The 18,283-nt window shown below is 45.2% G+C and overlaps 1 protein-coding gene and 1 pseudogene across 2 annotated transcripts in view; both read right to left on the bottom strand.

Annotated features, from left to right (window-relative positions):
- TWSG1 (twisted gastrulation BMP signaling modulator 1) overlaps positions 1-4,037 on the bottom strand; it is an 85,462-nt gene extending 81,425 nt beyond the window's left edge. Inside the window, exons 1-2 of one of the 2 annotated variants that reach the window (XM_037134070.2) lie at positions 3,704-4,037; positions 286-442 (exon numbers count right to left, since the gene is read on the bottom strand). In XM_037134070.2, the coding sequence (XP_036989965.2) occupies positions 286-408 (123 nt within the window). In that variant the 5' untranslated portion in view covers positions 409-442; positions 3,704-4,037. The remainder of the gene's footprint in view (positions 1-285; positions 443-3,703) is intronic. The other variant, XM_053668849.1, reaches the window with a different exon arrangement.
- A 13,194-nt stretch (positions 4,038-17,231) lies between these two features.
- Positions 17,232-17,873, bottom strand: LOC119040905 (GTP-binding nuclear protein Ran-like; annotated as a pseudogene).
- Between the last annotated feature and the right edge of the window lie 410 nt (positions 17,874-18,283).

Genomic DNA, 18,283 nt, shown 5'->3' with positions numbered 1-18,283 from the left:
CACACACAGTCCAGCACAAATAACGCCCTTTTTAATTACAAAATCTTTTATTACAAAATCATAAGCATGTAATTCTAGAACAAAAATATCACACTCAAGCACATCATATAACATTTTAGGTGAAATTTTAAATTTAAACTATAAATTATTGCACCCATATTATTGCCCTACAAACCACACTGAAGCAGGCATTACCTCTGAGGGACCCTGTATATCTGTATATATGTGCTCTATATCTGCTGTACAATATATTTTAATATTAATAAAAAGTACTCTTAGTCCTACCTGAATGAGGCATTTGCTCACATCACTAGCACAGAGTGCTTTGTTACAACTCAGTGACACAGGGATCCATGTCAGGAACACCATGAAGGCCAGAGTAAGCATAACAACAGAATGTGACTTCATGTTTCTTCAAAGACAATCAGTAACTCCCAGGAAGCTAAAGTATAAATAAATAGGTAAGTAAGTAAACAAATAAATAAATAAAATAAAACCCCTTTAAATCAAAGGTAAGCACTAGGGTGAAAACAAATACAAAAAATGAAAAACAAAACATGAAAAAAACCCTACAGTTTTTTAATTTTTTTTTTAGTTTTTTAAAATGTTATTGATTATGCCATTACAGTTGTTCTATTCCCCCCTTCATTCCCCTCCACCCTGCACATGCCCTCCCCCACCATTCCCCCCTTTAGTTTATGACCACATGTCTCAAGTTCTTTAGATTCTATATTTCCCCTACTATTCTTGCCCTCCCCCCCATTTTCTACCTACCACCTGTGCTCCCTATTTTCTGTACCTTCTCCCCCCTTCTCCTCCTCCCACTCCCCTGTTGCTAAACCTCCATGTGATCTCCATTTCTATGGTTCCGCTCCTGATCTAGCTGTCCTCTTAGTCTGCTTTTGTTTTAGGCATGGTTCTTAATAACTGTGAGTTTCCTGTCCTTTCACTGTTCATCTTTTATATCTTCTTTTTCTTAGATAAGTCCCTTTAACATTTCATATAATAAGGGCTTGGTGATGATGAACTCCTTGAATTTGATCTTATCTGAGAAGCACTTTATCTGCCCTTCCATTCTAAATGAAAGCTTTGCTGGATAGAGCAATCTTGGATGTAGGTCTTTGGATTTCATGACTTGGAATACTTCTTTCCAGCCCCTTCTTGCCTGTAAGGTCTCCTTTGAGAAATCTGCTGACAGTCTGATGGGAAGTCCTTTGTAGGTGACTGTCCCCTTAGCTCTTGCTGCTTCTAGGATTCTCTCCTTCATTTTAATCTTCGCTAATGTAATGATGATGTGCCTTGGTGTGTTCCTCCTTGGGTCTACTCTCTTTGGGATTCTCTGAGCTCCCTGGACTTCCTGGAAGTCTATTCCCTTTTCCAGATTGGGGAATTTCTCCTTTATTATTTGTTCAAAGAAGTTTTCCACTTGTGGCTGTTCCTCTTCCCCTTCTGGTATCCCTATAATTCAGATGTTGGAGCGTTTAAAAATGTTCTGGAGATTCCTAAGCCTCTCCTCATCTTTTTGATTCTTGTTTCTTCATCCTTTTCTGTTTGGTCATTTTTTTCTTCTTCCTGGTCCATTCCCTTGATTTGAGTCCCAGTTTCCTTTCCATCACTATTGGTTTCCTGTGCATTTCCCTTCATTTCGATTAGTTTAGCCTTCATTTGTTCCTCTAATTTGTGATTAAAATCAACCAGTTCTGTGAGCATCCTGATCACCAGTGTTTTGAACTGTGCATCTGAAGGTTTGGTTATTTCCTGGCTGCTTAGAGTTATGGGCTCTGGGGCTTTGAATTCTTCTTGAGCCATGTTTTGGTCTGTTCCAGCCTGTTACGTATGAGGGGTGGAGCCTTAGGTGTTCACCAGGGCAGGGCCACCCAGGTTGCTGGGTTGTGATGCTGTATGTGGGGGCAGGGTCAGAGAGGGGCAATGGCGGTCCCCTCTGCTGTTTCCTGCCGCTGGGGCCTGTGCCATGTATCTCAAAGCTCTCTTCTTTGCTGGTTTATCTGTGCGCAAATGTGTGACCGCGGTCAGCCTGCCGCCTTGCGCCCTCACTGGGTCTGCCCGTCTCAGCCCCCATGCCTGGGATCCACCAACCGCTGCCTGTGAGCCTGGGTCAGTCTGGCCAAGTTTTCCTGCACAACTTGTTCCACCAGTTACTGGCTCCACCCCTCCTACTGGTCTGGCTGAATGATTTGTTGTTATCAGACTTCCATATAGTTCAATTTTCTGTGTTTTACCTGAATTTTTGTTACTAAAACTTTGTTGTCTTTAAATTTGGTTGTGCGAGGAGGCACGATGTTTCTACCTATGCCTCCATCTTGGCGGAAGTCCCAAAAAACCCTATAGTTTTACAAAGCAATGTTTTGTGGCCATATTCAAAGATCTAGAACACTGAAACTTCTGAGACTACCTAGAAATGGTGACTGTGAAAATTAAAGTGAATATATATGTATGTACATATACATGTCATCAGTAATCTGAGAGTACATCAAACTAGTTTCGAAACTGTACTGCTACTATTCACTTTTAGGCCCATTGTTCAATTATGTGCCTATATAAAAATATTAATATTGTTATAATTTAACAATCTTTTAATTCTTAGAATTAAAACAAAATTTTTCATGGAAACTATTCTAGTAATGATGACTATCTCAGTGTGTCCTAATATGATTTAGGATACATCCTAGAATGAAGCAGCTCAAATAGGAGTTGACAGTGATTCCTTAAATAATTTAGCAAACAACAAAGAGGATAGTAAATTACTGCATTGTGAACTGTAAAGTTATTAAAGTTTTTAAAATGTGAAGCTCTTCTTTTGATTCTATACCATGGGCACCATAGATATTAAGATATTACAAAGTTATTAAGATATTACAGTTTAAAAAGAAAAAGACCAGCACAAATTCTGACAGTAGTTGAGTGCCCCCCCCAAATAGAACCAATGAAAATAAATAACTACTGATATGAGAGTTAAAAGGGGTGTTTATGGGGCCTTTATAATTATTGTAAACATATATACTAAGTATTATGAAGTACAATAAAGCAAAAACAATAGGTGAAAAGAATAAAGGGCTTTGTACCCCCGTGTGACTAAATTTTGGTAAGAGAAAGCCCTGGTGATTGCTACTGAGACCGTTAGTAACCCAACTGTCTGATTTATTTAACAACACATTACCAAGTTGACTGATTTTTTGGAGCCACCAGTACATATTTGTGGAGGCCAAGGAAGGTATTTAAAAACTGATTTTTTCAGAACTAGTTTTCATCTTACAACTACCAAAAAGGGGATTCCCCCCCACTCCCCAGCCATCCCTTATGGTTGACTTCATCCAATACCAAAATCTTACTGGAAAAATATTCAATAAACTGGGGTTTGCACAAAGCAAGTACCATGATTATTTAAGGGGCTTCTTGATTTTTTTTTATCAATTAAGAACAATACCCCATCAAAACTGTTTTCATCCACCGTGACCAATTTCTCAGGCTGTGGCGACCTGTGTGTGGTCCTCAAGGGAGACAACAGCCTTTGTGCCGCTGTACTGAGCCCCTGCTGCCCGGTGAGGAGGCAGAGGCCACGGCGGCTCTGCAGGACAAGGCCAGGAACGCCCGGCACCAGAGATACAGGAGTGGGGGTCCGAGAGGTGTCGCCAGCTCGTGGCGCCAAGGCCGCCCTAGCCTGCATCCCACGCCTAGCACCTACCGGAGGTGGCACCCCACTTTGTCCTCCGCGTAGGCGGAGCTCAGGCCACGGGCGATCAGCTTCGTTTCTCCTGGCTCCCAAGTAACCGGCGCGGCCCACCGCCTCTGGAGGCCGGAGCTCAAGACCAGACTCTCCCGGCCGCAGACGCTACACTCGGCCCTCTTCCGCTCACCGTGCGCTGCGGCACCGCTAGGCTGCCTGGCCCAGGTTCCCCGGCTGGACGGTCTAGCCCGGGGGCGCGCGCCGCTGAGACGTGCGAGAGAGGCAGGCCGCGCCTCCGCGCAGTCCCTCCGCGCGGCGCCTGCGAGCTCCGGCCACCTTAAAGAGACAGGACGGGCTGCCTGCCGCCTGCCCCGCCAACGCCTCCCGCTCACCACCCCTCCTACTCTCCCTCCGCCCTCCCTTAGCGCCCAGCCGCTGCTGCGGCTCCAGTCGGGAGGCGTCTCTCACTACCGCAGAGCTCTGGACAGCGTTGGCCGCTGGCTCCGTTCCTGCCTTCGGCCCCGCGGGACCCCTGGGTCCGCCACTAGCCCGCGGGGCAGGTCGGTGGCAGCAGGCCCCGCCCCCCAGGAACACACCCATCTTGGTGCCAGCACACAATTTCTCTGAGCTCCTTCCTTCCCGCGTCTGAGGCTCCTGCAAGACCGTATTGTCAGGTCCATTCTCTGGGCTTATCATGTTCTAGTCATGGAACTGAGAATACGACGTTCAAGAGCTCACTGAATCCTCACAACGACCCTGTCAGGCTGCTGTTATACGCCCTCTTACAGGAATGCAAGACGGAGGCTCTGAGAGGTGGAGTAGCCTTAACCCAGAAGAGCAGACACTTGAACCCAACACCGGAGACAAAATTTGTTAAAATACAGGTTTCTGGGATCTGCCTCAGACAGACTGAATAAGGATTTCCAAGGATAGAGCCTTCTTTCAGCAGTTCACTAAAATTTGCTGCACCCTGTGTCTAGCACTGTGCTTAGCATTGGAAATAGCAAGAGTCATGCCATAGGAGCTGGCCCAGAAAGAGCTTACTGTCCTGTGGACAGGATGGAGAGACAGCTAAACAAATGGCTACAGCGCCCCACTCCAAGCCTTTGTGGGAGAGGGCTGTGGAGCATGCAGGACACCAGCAGTCATTTCAGCCTGTATTTTTAAAAAATGAATTTATTCCACCAAGAGGTAGCATTTAGATAAAGACAATGGAGACATACATTCAGGTCCTTCCCACGACACTGGGGATTTTAGATTTAAAAATACTCCCCAGTGATTAGGTTGGAGCCCATTGGGCCAGATGATCCAGAAGGTATTTTCCCTTTAGAAATAGTGACCTAGTACTAAAGTCTTAAGATAGTAGCAGTCTTAAATGCCTTATATTTCCTTTGTTGATTTGAAGAAAGCAGAAAGAGAGAGAAAGAATTGCTTGGTGAGGAGGTGGATTTCATTATTGATATTAGCCCATTATTGTACAGTAAGTAATTAAGTATATATTTCAAAAATCATCCCTGAAAACTATCCTAAAGAAATAATTAAGAGTGTACACAAATTAAGGATCTTATTCTAGGCATGACTTATTGGTTGAATGAATTATGACACTGTAGTACAGTGGACTAAATCAGCTATTAAAATAATATTGTAGATCAGAGGTTCTCAAACGATGGTTTCAGGACTCATGTGCTTGAAAATTACTGAGGGCTCCAATGAGGTTTTGTTTATGTGTGTTACATCTATCAAAACCTTTGAAATTAAACCTGAGAGATTTAAAAATATTTATTCATTATTTAAAACAGACTCCATTACGTGGTAACATGAATAACATTTTATGAAAAATAAGTATATACTGCAAAACAAAAAAAACATAGAAGAGTGTCATTGTTTTACATTTTTGCTATTTTCTTTTCTTTTTTCTTTTCAAGTATTTTTAATTGATTATGCTATTACAGTTTTCCCAATTTTCTCCCCTTTATCCCCCCTCCACCCTGCCCCCTCAACCCTACAGCATTCCCCCCCTTAGTTCATGTCCATTGGTTGTACATGTAAGTTCTTTGAGTCCTTTATTGCCTATACCATTTTTATCTTTCCCCATCTATTTTCCCCTATTTTATGCCTAGTAATTATTCTTCTTCCCTGTACCTTCCCCCTATTCTTCCCTTCCCCCTCCCCACTGAATTCCCACTGTGTTGATGTCCATTTCTCTGATTCTGTTCCTGTTCTGGCTGTTTGCTTAGTTGTTATTTTCATTGTTTTTCTTTTCTTTTAGGTTCATTTGTGGAAGTTATGAGTTTGTGGTCATTTTATTGTTCATATTTTTATCTTCTTTTTTCTTACATAAGGCCCTTTAATGTTTCATATAGTAAGGGCTTGGTAATGATGAACTCCTTTAACTTGACCTTATCTGGGAAGCCCTTTACCTGCCCTTCCATTCTAAATGAAGGTTTGCTGGATAGAGCAATCTTGGATGTAGGTCCTTTCCTTTCACCACTTCAAATATTTCTTTCCAGCCCCTTCTTGCCTGTAAGGTTTCTTTTGAGAAATCAGCTGATAGTCTTATGGGAACTCCTTTGTAGCTAACTGTCTCCTTTTCTCTTGCTGCTCTTAGGATTTTCTCGTTGTCTTATCTTGAGTAAGTTAATGATGACGTGCTTTGGTGTGTTCCTTTTTGGGTCCAACTTCTTTGGGACTCTCTGGGCTTCCTGGACTTCCTGGAAGTCTATTTCCTTTGCCAGACTGGGGAATTTTTTCTTCATTATTTGTTCTAATAAGTTTTCAATTTATTGCTGTTGCTCTTCTCCTTCTGGCACCCTTATAATTCGGATATTGGAACATTTAAGGTTGTCCCAGAGGTTCCTATGTCTCTCTTCATTTTTTTGGATTCTTGTTTCTTCATTCTGTACCAGTTGGATGCTTATTTCTTCCTTTCGTTCTAAATTGTTGCTTTGAATCCTGGTTTCCTTCTTGTCACTGTTGGCTCCCTGAATATTTTGCTTTATTTCATTTTGGGTATCTCTCATTTGTTCTTTCATTTTTTGACCAAGCTCAATCAGGTCTGTGAGCATTTTGATTGCCAGGACTTTAAATTCTCCATTAGTTAGGTGGGCAATGTCCTCATCACTTAGTTCTGAGGTTTCTCTGTGTTCTTTCATTTGGGCCATATTTTTTGTCTTAGTGCACCTGATAAATTGTAAGGGACAGGGCCTTAGGTGTTCACTCAGGCAGGACAACTCTCCTTGCTCTGCTGCCTGTAGGGGAGGGGCCAGAGAGAGCAGTGAAGCTCACTGCTCTTCTCTGGCGCACTTTCCAACAGACTCCTGTGTCAGACTGGAAGTATCTCCCACTGCGGCAACCCCAGCCATAGCCCACAGTCAGCTTTGAGTCTCAGTTTTCCCCTTAAGTCAGTCCCTCCCATGCAGCTCCACCGAGCTCAGCAATCAGTTCCCCCCCTCAGGCACCTTGATGCAGGTTTTCTGAGTTGCCCACCCCAGTCGCGTCTGCCTTACCATTCTGGTTGATTTTCTCTTTAATTCCTTGGTTGTTGGAGTTCCATGCAGTTTGATTTTCTGGTGCTCCTGGTTGTTTATTGATTTTAGATTGGTTGTTATCCTCCTTTTGGTTGTGAGTAGAAGCAAAGGGTTTCTACCTATGCCTCCATCTTGGCTGGAACTCCTATTTTCTTTTCTTTTGATAATCAAAATTTTATTTTATTTTTAAAGCATATTTGATTGATTATGCTATTACAGTTGTCCCTTTTTTTTCCTCCTCTTTATTCCCTTCTACGCTGCGCCCTTCCCCCTCCCCCATCCCCCGCATTCCCTCTCCTTAGTTCATGTCCATGGGTCATACATATAAGTTCTTTGGTTTCTCCCTTTCCCATACTATTCTTAACCTCCCCCTGTCTATTTTGTACCTACCATTTATGCTTCTTATTCCCTGTGCCTTTTCCCCCATTCTCTCTCCTCCCCCATGGACATGATAACCCTCCGTGTGACCTCCATTTCTGCGATTCGGTTCTTGTTCTAGTTGTTTGAATAGTTTGTTTTTGTTTCAGGTTCAGTTGTCGATGGATGTGAGTCTGTTGTCATTTTACTGTTCATACTTTTGATTATCTTCTTTTTCTTATATAAGTCCCTATAACATTGCATATAATAAGGGCTTGGTGATGAATTCCTTTAATTTTACCTTTTCTGGGAAGCACTTTCTCTGCCCTTTGATTCTAAATGATAGTTTTGCTTAATAGAATAATCTGGGATGTAGGTCCTTCCCCTTCATGACTTCAAATACTTCTTTCCAGCCCCTTCCTGCCTGTAAATTTTCTTTTGAGAAATACCACCAAGGAGTACACTTTACCTGGTGTCACACTTTAAACCCTTCCCAATTTGTTGGCTGACTTACAAGAGTTTTCTGAACTGGAGCAGGCAAATAGGGCCATCCTCAAGTACAATGGCTAGTCCAGTTTCCTGGCAGGTAAGGCTACCCATGTAAGCTACACACCCAGAGGGCTCCAGTAGGAACTGCAGCCCATGCATCATCCCATGCTTCCCAGAAATGCTCTAGAGTCTGAGTCTGACACAGACCTGTCGGAATCCAGCCCACCTGGGCTTATCCTTAGGAATTCTCAGTGCAAAGGGGAGCTGGTCCAGCTCCTCGATTTTAGCTGTGAGACACCCCGACCCATCTAATAGGGAGTAGCCAACTACTGGCAGGGGCCAGTCATACCGCTGTTTTGCCCCAGGTGTAGATGACAGTCCAGGTCGAATTCCACAAGGGATGTTTATTGTTCTACTACTGGTTCTAAAGCCAAGTCCAATTTGAGACAGAAGCAGGAGAGATATGCTCAGGGGGATTTCAGTGCAGATCCAGCATGCTGATTGGTTACCCCTGGGGCACAGGTAGAACCCAGTCCACTAAGGTGTTACTTTGCACCCTAGGGGCAAAAAGACAGAGCAGTTACAGACACCGGTAAGAGCAAGCCATGACCCTCAGGCAATATACAAGCAAGCTTCTGGGCAGCCAATAAGACAGTGGCTGGCAGAGGGGGTCTTCCTGGGCATGAATACCATACCTTTGGTGCCTCAACGGGGGGCGGGGCGGGGGGGGGGAGTCAGTATCTTCCTGCAATAACAGGGGGAAACAGGGGGAACTCATACTGGAAATTACAAAGTGCCATGAAGAAGTATTTTGTGGTCCGCTGGTCCTGAATATGTCACCTTTATGAATGGAGGCCATGTCCCAATCATCCATGGCACTATTTGTACATTTCTCTCCACCCCTTGGCCCCAAGGGGCAACAAGAGCCACCAAACTCATGTGAGGGGATTTTATTTTCCAAGGCCACCAACAAGTAACTGTTTGCCCTCACTCCAGTTCCTCCAGAACAGGCAAGAGAATATTCCCTTGTTTTCACCTGGTTTCAACAAAGCATCCTTAGTCTGTACCTGCAACTGAATTGGAGCTGCAGTCTGGTGGAACAGTGCTTCTCCTATGGCTGGGCCCCCCTCTGACTCCTCTCATTTAGAGTCCAGAGGACAGTCCATAAGCGTTTTTGTCCAACTCCTCAGTGCAGGGGTGGCAGCTGCAGCTCATAGGCCCTGCTTTAAGAGACCACTGTACTGTTCAGTCATTCCAGCAGCTTGGGGATGATAGGCTACATTGGATTTCCAGTCAATTTGCAAGTCTCAAGCCCATTGTTGTACCAAGACCACAGTAAAATGTATCTCCTGATCACTTTCAATGATTAAGGGCTGCTCATAAGCCACACATAACTGCTCCCGTGCAGCAATTACTGCTTTCTGATCTGGGTGCTGTGTGGGGATAAGCAGCTAAAAGTCCTGTGGCCATGTCTATACCTGTAGTAGCATACTTACATCCCTCTGAAGTAGGTAGGGACTCGATTATATCCACCTGCCACTGGGTCAGTGACACCTGTACCCTCACCACCTGTCCAGTAGTTCCCACAGGCCTTCAGGGATGCTCTTGCAAGCAGACGACACTGGTCTCACAGCTTCTTGTAGCTCTGATAAAGTGACAGTTAACCCCCAAGTTTTTTAAAAATATATTTTATTGATTATGCCATTACAGTTGTTCTATTTCCCCCCTTCATTCCCCTCTACCCTGCGCACCCCTCCCTCACCATTCCCCCTTTCTATTTTCTTGAGACACTTGAGAACAAGTGTCTCAAGTTCTTTACATTCTATATTTCCCTTACTATTCTTGCCCTCCCCTCTATCTATTTTCCACCTACTGTCTATGCTCCTTATTTTCTGTACCTTCTCCCCCCTTCTCCTCCTCCCACTCCCTTGTTGCTAAACCTCCATGTGATCTTCATTTCTATGGTTCTGCTCCTGATCTAGCTGTCCTTTTAGTTTGCTTTTGTTTTAGGCATGGTTCTTAATAACTGTGAGTTTCCTGTCCTTTCACTGTTCATATTTTTTATCTTCTTTTTCTTAGGTAAGTCCCTTTAACATTTCATATAATAAGGGCTTGATGATGATGAACTCCTTGAATTTGACCTTATCTGAGAAGCACTTATCTGTCCTTCCATTCTAAATGAAAGCTTTGCTGGATAGAGCAATCTTGGTTGTAGGTCTCTGGATTTCATGACTTGGAATACCTCTTTCCAACCCTTTCTTGCCTGTAAGGTCTCTTTTGAGAAATCTGCTGACAGTCTGATGGGAAGTCCTTTGTAGGTGACTGTCCCCTTATCTCTTGCTGCTTCTAGGATTCTCTCCTTCATTTTCATCTTGGCTAATGTAATGATGATGTGCCTTGGTGTGTTCCTTCTTGGGTCCAACTTCTTTGGGACTCTCTAAGCTTCCTCGATTTCCTGGAAGTCTATTTCCTTTGCCAGATTGGGGGAGTTCTCCTTTATTATTTGTTCAAATAAGCTTTCCACTCATGGCTGTTCCTCTTTCCCTTCTGGTACCCTTATAATTCGGATGTTGGAACATTTAAAGATGTCCTGGAGGTTCCTAAGCCTCTCCTCATTTTTTTGAATTCTTGTTTCTTCATCCTTTTCTGTTTGGTCATTTTTTTCTTCCTCCTGGTCCACTCCCTTGGTTTGAGTCCCAGTTTCTTTTCCATAACTATTGTTTTCCTGTGCATTTCTCTTCATTTCAATTAGTTTAGCCTTCATATGTTCCTCTAATTTGTGACTAAAATCAACCAGTTCTGTGAGCATCCTGATCACCAGTTTTTTGAACTGTGCATCTGAAAGTTTGGCTATTTCTTGGTTGCTTAGATTTATTGGCTCTGGGGTTTTGAGTTCTTCTTGAGCCATAATGTTTTGCTCTCTTTGCCCCTGTTATGTATGAGGAGCGGAGCCTTGGGTGTTCACCAAGGCGGGGTCACCCAGGTTGCTGGTTTGTGAGGCTGTATGTGGAGGCGGGGTCAGAGAGGGACAATAGCGGTCTCTTCTGCTGCTTCTCGCCACTGGGGTCTGCGTGGTTCGTCTCACTGCTTGCTCATTCGCCTGGTTTACCTGCTTGTGAATGTGTGACCACGGTCAGCCCTCAGTGGGTCCACCCGACACCACTCCACACCTCGGATCCGCCCACGGCTGCCTGCGTGCCTGAGTTGCTCGCCTGGGTCGGTCTGGTGGAACTCTCCTGCCCGACCACACTCTGCTGCTGGCTCTGCCCCTCTTACCGGTTTGGCTGAAGGGTTCGTTGTTGTCAGACTTCTGTATAGTTCAATTTTCTGTGTTTTGGCTGTGTTTTTGTTGCTAAAACTTTGTTGTTTTTAAACTGGTTGTGTGAGAAGTTACAGTGTTTCCACCTATGTCTCCATCTTGGTGGAAGTCCTCTACCAACCCCCAAGTTTTGATGGTGGACCACATGGTCTTTTACCCAGCATGTAAGAGGCAATGGTGTAGCCACTGCACTATTTTCCATCCTGAAGGACTGGCAGGTACCATATCTAGCCACCACACCTTGTCTAGAGTATCAACCTCATATTCCCAGGGGAAGCAAGATGTGCATGTCCAGTAACATGATATACAGTGATTTGTTCCTGGTGGCCTAACTCCCAGAGATCTTACCATAAGGCCTGTCCCCACAGTGGCCTATGCAAAACCATCCATTTATCTGTATGCCATGTAGAAATCCGTAATGTTAGCCCCTGGTACACCACCTAACAAATTGTGCAAATTGTCAGGGTGGTGCCTCATTGGTAGCCAAGAGCCATATGGCTTGGAGTTCCACCCACTAGCTACTCTGTCCCACGCCAGCATCAAACCAGATTGTGTCTGCCTTTGATTGAATTGCCACCACAGTCCACATGACGGGCTGGCCCCTGCCGAACCCTTTAGTAGACCATGCATTTGAAGGAATAGGTGCCTGCCCTTCATGGAAGGGGTAGCTTCCATTTCTTCTACAGGGAGAGGAGCAGTAGACTTCTCATTTACATAAATAACTGGGCCTAACACTTCCTTCAGCTCAGCCCCCAAAAGGCTACTGGACAGAGTACTCCTTTGTTGCAGACAGGCCCCCCACTTAGCCAATGTGGGTGTCTGAGCTGTCCCACTACAAGGCTTGGCCATCTAGTCCCAGACCCACCCCACAATGGGATATATGGTCCTAAGTGTCCCACAATGGGGACAGTTCTTGTTATGGCCTCTGGCCAACATGGCAGCAAATACTGAAGCCAATTTCGTTTCCATCAGGGAGTACCACACCTCTATTCCCTTCCATAGTTGAGACCAGAACCCAAGGGTTGACACAGCCACTGCCACAGACCCCATCCAAAACCTTCCTGTGTCGCATACACATCTAGCTCACCAGGATCCAGAGCATGCGAGGCCTGGGTACGCTTAATGATGCACTTTACTCCTTGAAATGCTTGTTCCAAGCTCAGGGTCCAGTCCTAGTTCGCTCCCTTTTTCACCAAAGAATACAAGAGACAGAAGACCTGGGCTAGATAGGGCACAAATGCTCTCCAGTGCCCCAACAGGCTGAAAAATGTCTGGAGCTGTTTCATAGTGATAGGGGTCCAGTTTGCCTGAGTCTTATCTATCACCGCATCAGGGATTACTTTTGTCTTACCCAACCAAACAACCCCCAAGAATTTGACAGACAATCCAGGCCCTTGCAGCTTGCTTTTGTTGACTGCCCAACCACATGACTTCATGTGTGAGAGCACTTGAGTCACTGCCTTCTCTAACTCTGCAAGAGAATCACTGCTTAGCAAAATGTCATCAATGTAATGGAATAGACGCACCTCTGAAAGCTGTGGCCATTTAGCCAGGTCCTCTGCCACAAGTCTGTCTCAGACTGTGCAAGTACCCTTGAGGGAGCATTGTAAATATCCACTGTCAGCCTTCCCACATGAAGGCAAACTGATCCTGGCTCTCCAGAGCAAGGTCAATGGAGAAAAAAGGCATTTGCTAGGCCAACTACAAAGTGGTAGGTTCCCAGCTCATTAGTTAACTGGTCCATCAAGTCCATCACAGAAGGACTGCTGCATGTAGTGGAGGAATGACCTTATAAACAGCTCCCAGCAATCAACAGTCATGCTCTATGTACCATCTGTTTGTTTTTTTTTTTTTTTTACTGGCCACACAGGAAAGTTAAAAGGACTGTGGAAAGCCCTGATTATGCCTACCTTCTCCAACTACTCTATAGTTGCTGTAATTTCCTCATGTCCTTCGGCAACTGGTATTGTTTCACTGCCATTACCCATTGTGGGGGTGGCAATCGCACAGGGGGTGGTCAGCACATCCCAGCAAAATGGCTTTTACCACTCCCACCCACAGGTGAAAGTCTCCTGCTGTCATGTGTAGACACAAACCCTGCAGTATGTCAATACTCAGGAATGGGGGAGACACAGACTGTGTATTCACTGGGGGGGGCGGTGAAGAGCAAACACCTGATACCCAGAGAAAGCTGCACAGCCTTCACCTTTACACTTTGTCCCCTATAACCATCAGTAGAGACCTCAGGCCCCAGAAACTTCTCAGGATTTCCATATAAAAGAGTACATTCAGCTACTGTATCCACAAGAGCTAACACTTGCTGGACTTTTGCAGGGGACCAGTGAATAGCCAATTCAACATGCAGCCTCTGGTCCCTGCCCATCCTGTGAAGACAGGTCTCTAGCCAAAAGTCCAAAGGATATCTCCTTCCTCATCTCGGGAGGTTGACACAGCCAGATGATCTTCTAGCAGGACCGAATGGGCTTCTCGGGGCTCTTGGGGTGCACCCCTGGATTCCTCCATCAGTTTCTTCTTTTGGGGCCACAGGAAGCATTGGTCAGCTCACAGCTGCTTCCAGAGCTCTAATAGGTAAACCTTCGGCTTTCGGTCAGTTTTATTGGAAACGACTCCTGGCCCCTAAATAATCTGATCACATCTGTGTTCTAGTCACCCACACTGAGGCACTGTTTGACCAGGGAACAGAGGGACACTGAGAGACTGTGCCAGCTTTCTGTTGGCAGTGAGACTCGTCTCTCCCAGAGTAGCTGCCATTATTGCGACGTCATTTATAGGACAACCGACTAACTGCCGGAGAATTGCTACCAGTCAGCCAAAAGACGCAGAGGGGAGCGAGCTGGAGCACAAGATCCCTCATTCCAGCTCTGAAACATTCAGCATCGGGGCCCCGTGTGTTGGGTTTGAGCATGGCCTGGTGCATGCCCAACTCCTCCAAAATTTGCACTAAATTTTGCACTAAATCTGCAAAGGACTGGCACTTCCTCTCCATATCTGGTTCATCACCCTCATTCACTCAGACAGTCACCATTACACACTCCATCAAAGAATGTAAGCCCTGCCCCTCACTGTGCTTCCAGCTTTTCTTCAGCACTGGCTCAGGGAGGGGCGTGTCGTGATGGATGCTAACTTTTCCATCTCTGGGTCGGAACACATGATACTATCCACCCCTAGGTCCCACAGGTGCAAAAGCCAGGCAGCTAAGGGCTCCCCAGGTGGCTGGCGAAACTGATTCAGAGATCGACCAGCTCAGCCTGTGTTAGGACTATAAATGCTATGTTCTACCATCTGAACGGGACCCACAGGGTTCTCTTTGTTGGGACTTTATTTTCCATAACAATAAACGGTGGCCTACCAGGAAGGCGGTTCTGTATTGACATCATCTTCCTCTGACTCTGACTTGTCCACTACAACAGAAGATGAGATGTGTGTTGCTGTTCTGCTGCTGGCAGGTCTTCTTCCAGAGCACCAGTTCTGGCTTCCAGGACTTCTTATTTTTGGAGCTCCCGTAGTTTAGCTGCATCACAAAGCAAGGTCTCTCAGGATGAAAAGCTAAAAGGAACACCCAGACCACAGCCCGAGGCCGCACCAGCCTTGGGCTGCTCTAGGGTCTCCCCAACCTTCTGTAGGGCATTCTCTACAGTGTCAGGTGTGTCACTAACATCGGGCCACTCCCTTGGTGGGGTCCATGAGGCCAGGAGGCTTGCCACTGGGTACCATGTCCTGGTACCAGACTACCTACCTATAGAGGCTCCCCTTGGGAGATCCAGGAGGCTTCTCCATTTCCATACTATCTGAGTCCTGCCAACTATCCAATTGTGTTGCAGCCAGTCAAGGCCCCGTAGGTCCAATCTAGATTCGGGGAGACAGGAGGAAATGTGAGGAGCAGCGAGGTTGCTTGATGTACCTTTATTTACTCATGGGCGGGTGAGCTATGAGTGCTGCAAGCTGTGCGTCTCTCTAGTGAGAAGCCCCTACCTGGTTAAGTAACTAGAGACAAACAAAGCTGGCAAAAAGCCCCCCCCCCAAATTCTATAACATAGCATAATTCTGTGCATGTGAGCCCACTTCATGTTATGGGAACCATTTATTGGGCAGTCCTAATCTCAAGGCTATGAAAACACTACTTATCAGGCCCATTCAAGGTTATGAGAAACTGCTTTCCTTAGTTACTCAGACTCTTGGGTGAGGAAGCCAGACTGCCTCCATCTACCCTACATATAGCATTCACTTTTTCCTTTATTTTGTGACCAAACTCAACTATTTTCATGAACACCCTGATTACCAGTGTTTTGAACTCTGCATCTGATAGGCTGGCTATCTCTTCATCTCTTAGTTGTATTTTTTTTTCTGGAGCTTTGATCTGTTCTTTTGTTTGGGCCATATTTCTTTGTCTTAGCACACCTGTTACATTGAAAGTGGGGGAAACCTTAGGTATTCGCCAGGGCAGGGCAACCCACTTCACTGCGTTGTGGCACTGTATATGGGGGAGGGGTCCAAGAGGGAATAATGTGGCTTGCTTGGCCCTCAGCTAGCTTTCTGTCATTCCCCCACTATCCACAAGCAAATTGGGACCTTCTTGTGCTGATTCCCAGGTGGGCGGGTTTGTGTACATTCTAGGACCCTGTGCATCTCTCCAGTGAACTCTCCCCAGTGGGTGGGTTTGTGTACATTCTAGGACCCCGTGCATCTCTCCAGTGAACTCTCCTGTGAGGCTGGGAGTTTCTCCTTCTGCTACAACCCCCACAGATTTTTACAGCCAGAGGTTCTGAGGCTTTCTTTCCCCCGTGCTAGAACCCTGGGTTGTGCAGTCTGTCTCGCTCCCCAGCTGTTTCTCCCCATTTATCCACATGCAAATGTGGGACCACCTGGTCTTCCAGCCACCTCCTCTCCTGCTTGATCCTCCAGCCACCACCTTGCTGTGTGTCCTCTCCACCCCAGCTGCCCTCTCTGCCCCTCCTACCAGTCTGAATAAATTTTTCTTCTTTAACTCCTTGGTTGTCAGACTTCCATGCAGTTTGATCTTCTGGACTTCTGGAAGTTCTTGTTATTTTTTGTTTTTAAATTTGTTGTAGTCCTTCTTTTGGTTGAGTGAGAAGGTGAAGTGTATCTACCTATGCCTCCATCTAAGCTGGAAGTCACATTTTTGCTATTTTGTATGATGTCAAACTTAACACAGTGTCCAGCAGAAGTAATGCCTGCTGGAATGTTGTTGATAGGGTAATAATATGGGTGTAATAACTTATGGGTTTAATTTGAATATTTTACCTAAAATGTCATATGGTGTGCTTGAGTGTAATATTGTTATGTTACAGAATTACATGCTTATGATTTTGTAATAAAAGATTTTGTAAGAAAAGAGAGCCATTATTTGTGCCACACCCTGTAGCGGGCAGCTGGATTTTCATACCTGCCTCTGTGTTCAGACTGTTGCAGTATCATATGTTATGTAATCTCTAGGAAACTAGTCCATACTTGTTGTGAGAGAAGAACGAAAAAGGCAAATAATGTACTGCAAGTAAAATAGAAGCTCTTTTGAGCTCGTTAACACTCTTAAAAGTTTTTGAGACTCCCAACATCCCCAGATCAGATTTTGGGAACTAGCATTGCAGAACTGTGCTGCATTCCAAAACAGCTAAATATGCAGGTCAAAAAAAATGAAGGTAGTTTTAAATTTGCACATTCACTCTGAAGTCCATTCATCTCTTTCAGTAGCCCAAAGATCAATCACAGGTTCTGCTTAGCTACATAATAAAGTGTAAAACACACTGCACCACTGACATCACAGGACAGTGGCCTATAAATCTAGACTCTGACACTGGGCTTCAGCTTCCCTTTCTCACAGGTCATCATCCTAACCCGGGAGAGTGGTTATCTGAGCCACCTTGAGGTCGTGCTCATACTGTGCTACTGTTGCTGGGCCCGTAACCACCTCAGGTGGGGCAAGAGCAGGCATGGTGACAAACTCTAAGTTAGAGTCTCCAGTTAGTTTTCTAGCAAGCCAAAGAAAGCCTTTTCCAGGTTGTAGTTATTTATGGCAGAAAAGCTGTAGTACCGAAGATTCTTCTTTCAGTGGAAGACAATACATTTTTCTTTAACTTTTCTGTCCTTAATAATCACTTTGTTACCACACAAGACGATGGAGATGTTTTCACACACTCTTACCAGACCTCTATGCCAGGCACATTCTTATAAGTTATTCTTGAAGTGACACAAGACATTACAATGGCACACTGGGCTTGGATGTAGTAGCCATCTCTCAGCCCACCAGACTTCTCCTGGCCCTCTGTGTCCCACATGTTCTACTTGATGGGGCCTCTGTCGGTGTGGAACATTGGGATGGGGGACCTCCATTCCCAGGGTGGCTGTATACTTCTTCTCAAATTCACCCGGCAGATGATGTCTTACAAATGTAGTTTTTCCAGTCCCACCATTGCCAATAAATACAAGTTTGAATTGGCGATTCTCCTTGGGCAGCCATGGGGAAATCTCTCCCAGCCCATATGAATGAGAACTAGAAAAATGGCAAAAGGCAGAATGATTAATATTAAAAATTGTGTATATGGTATAAGTTTTTCTGATGATTTTATTTATTTATTTTCAGAGAGAGGGGATGGGAAGGAGAAAGAGAGGGAGAGAAACATTGGTACATGAGAGAAATGTCTGTCCTCTTGAACACCCTCAACTGGGGACCTGACCTACAACCTAGGCATGTGCCCTGGCAGAATTGAACTGGTGATCTTTCAGTTCCCAGGCTGGTGTTCAATCCACTGAGCCACACTAGCCAGGGTATGTTACAGTTATTTAGAAGTCCCGGAAAGGGAACCATGGTCTTAGAAGTGGTTGTCTCTTAATAAGATTATGAGTAATTTTTGTCGTTTCTGTTTTTTC

The sequence above is a fragment of the Artibeus jamaicensis genome, unplaced genomic scaffold (assembly GCF_021234435.1).
Source record: "Artibeus jamaicensis isolate MK-2021 breed Jamaican fruit bat unplaced genomic scaffold, CSHL_Jam_final contig_511, whole genome shotgun sequence".
NCBI lineage: Eukaryota > Metazoa > Chordata > Mammalia > Chiroptera > Phyllostomidae > Artibeus > Artibeus jamaicensis.
Note: the sequence above shows the minus strand (reverse complement) of the source record. Positions and strands in the feature narration are given on the sequence as shown.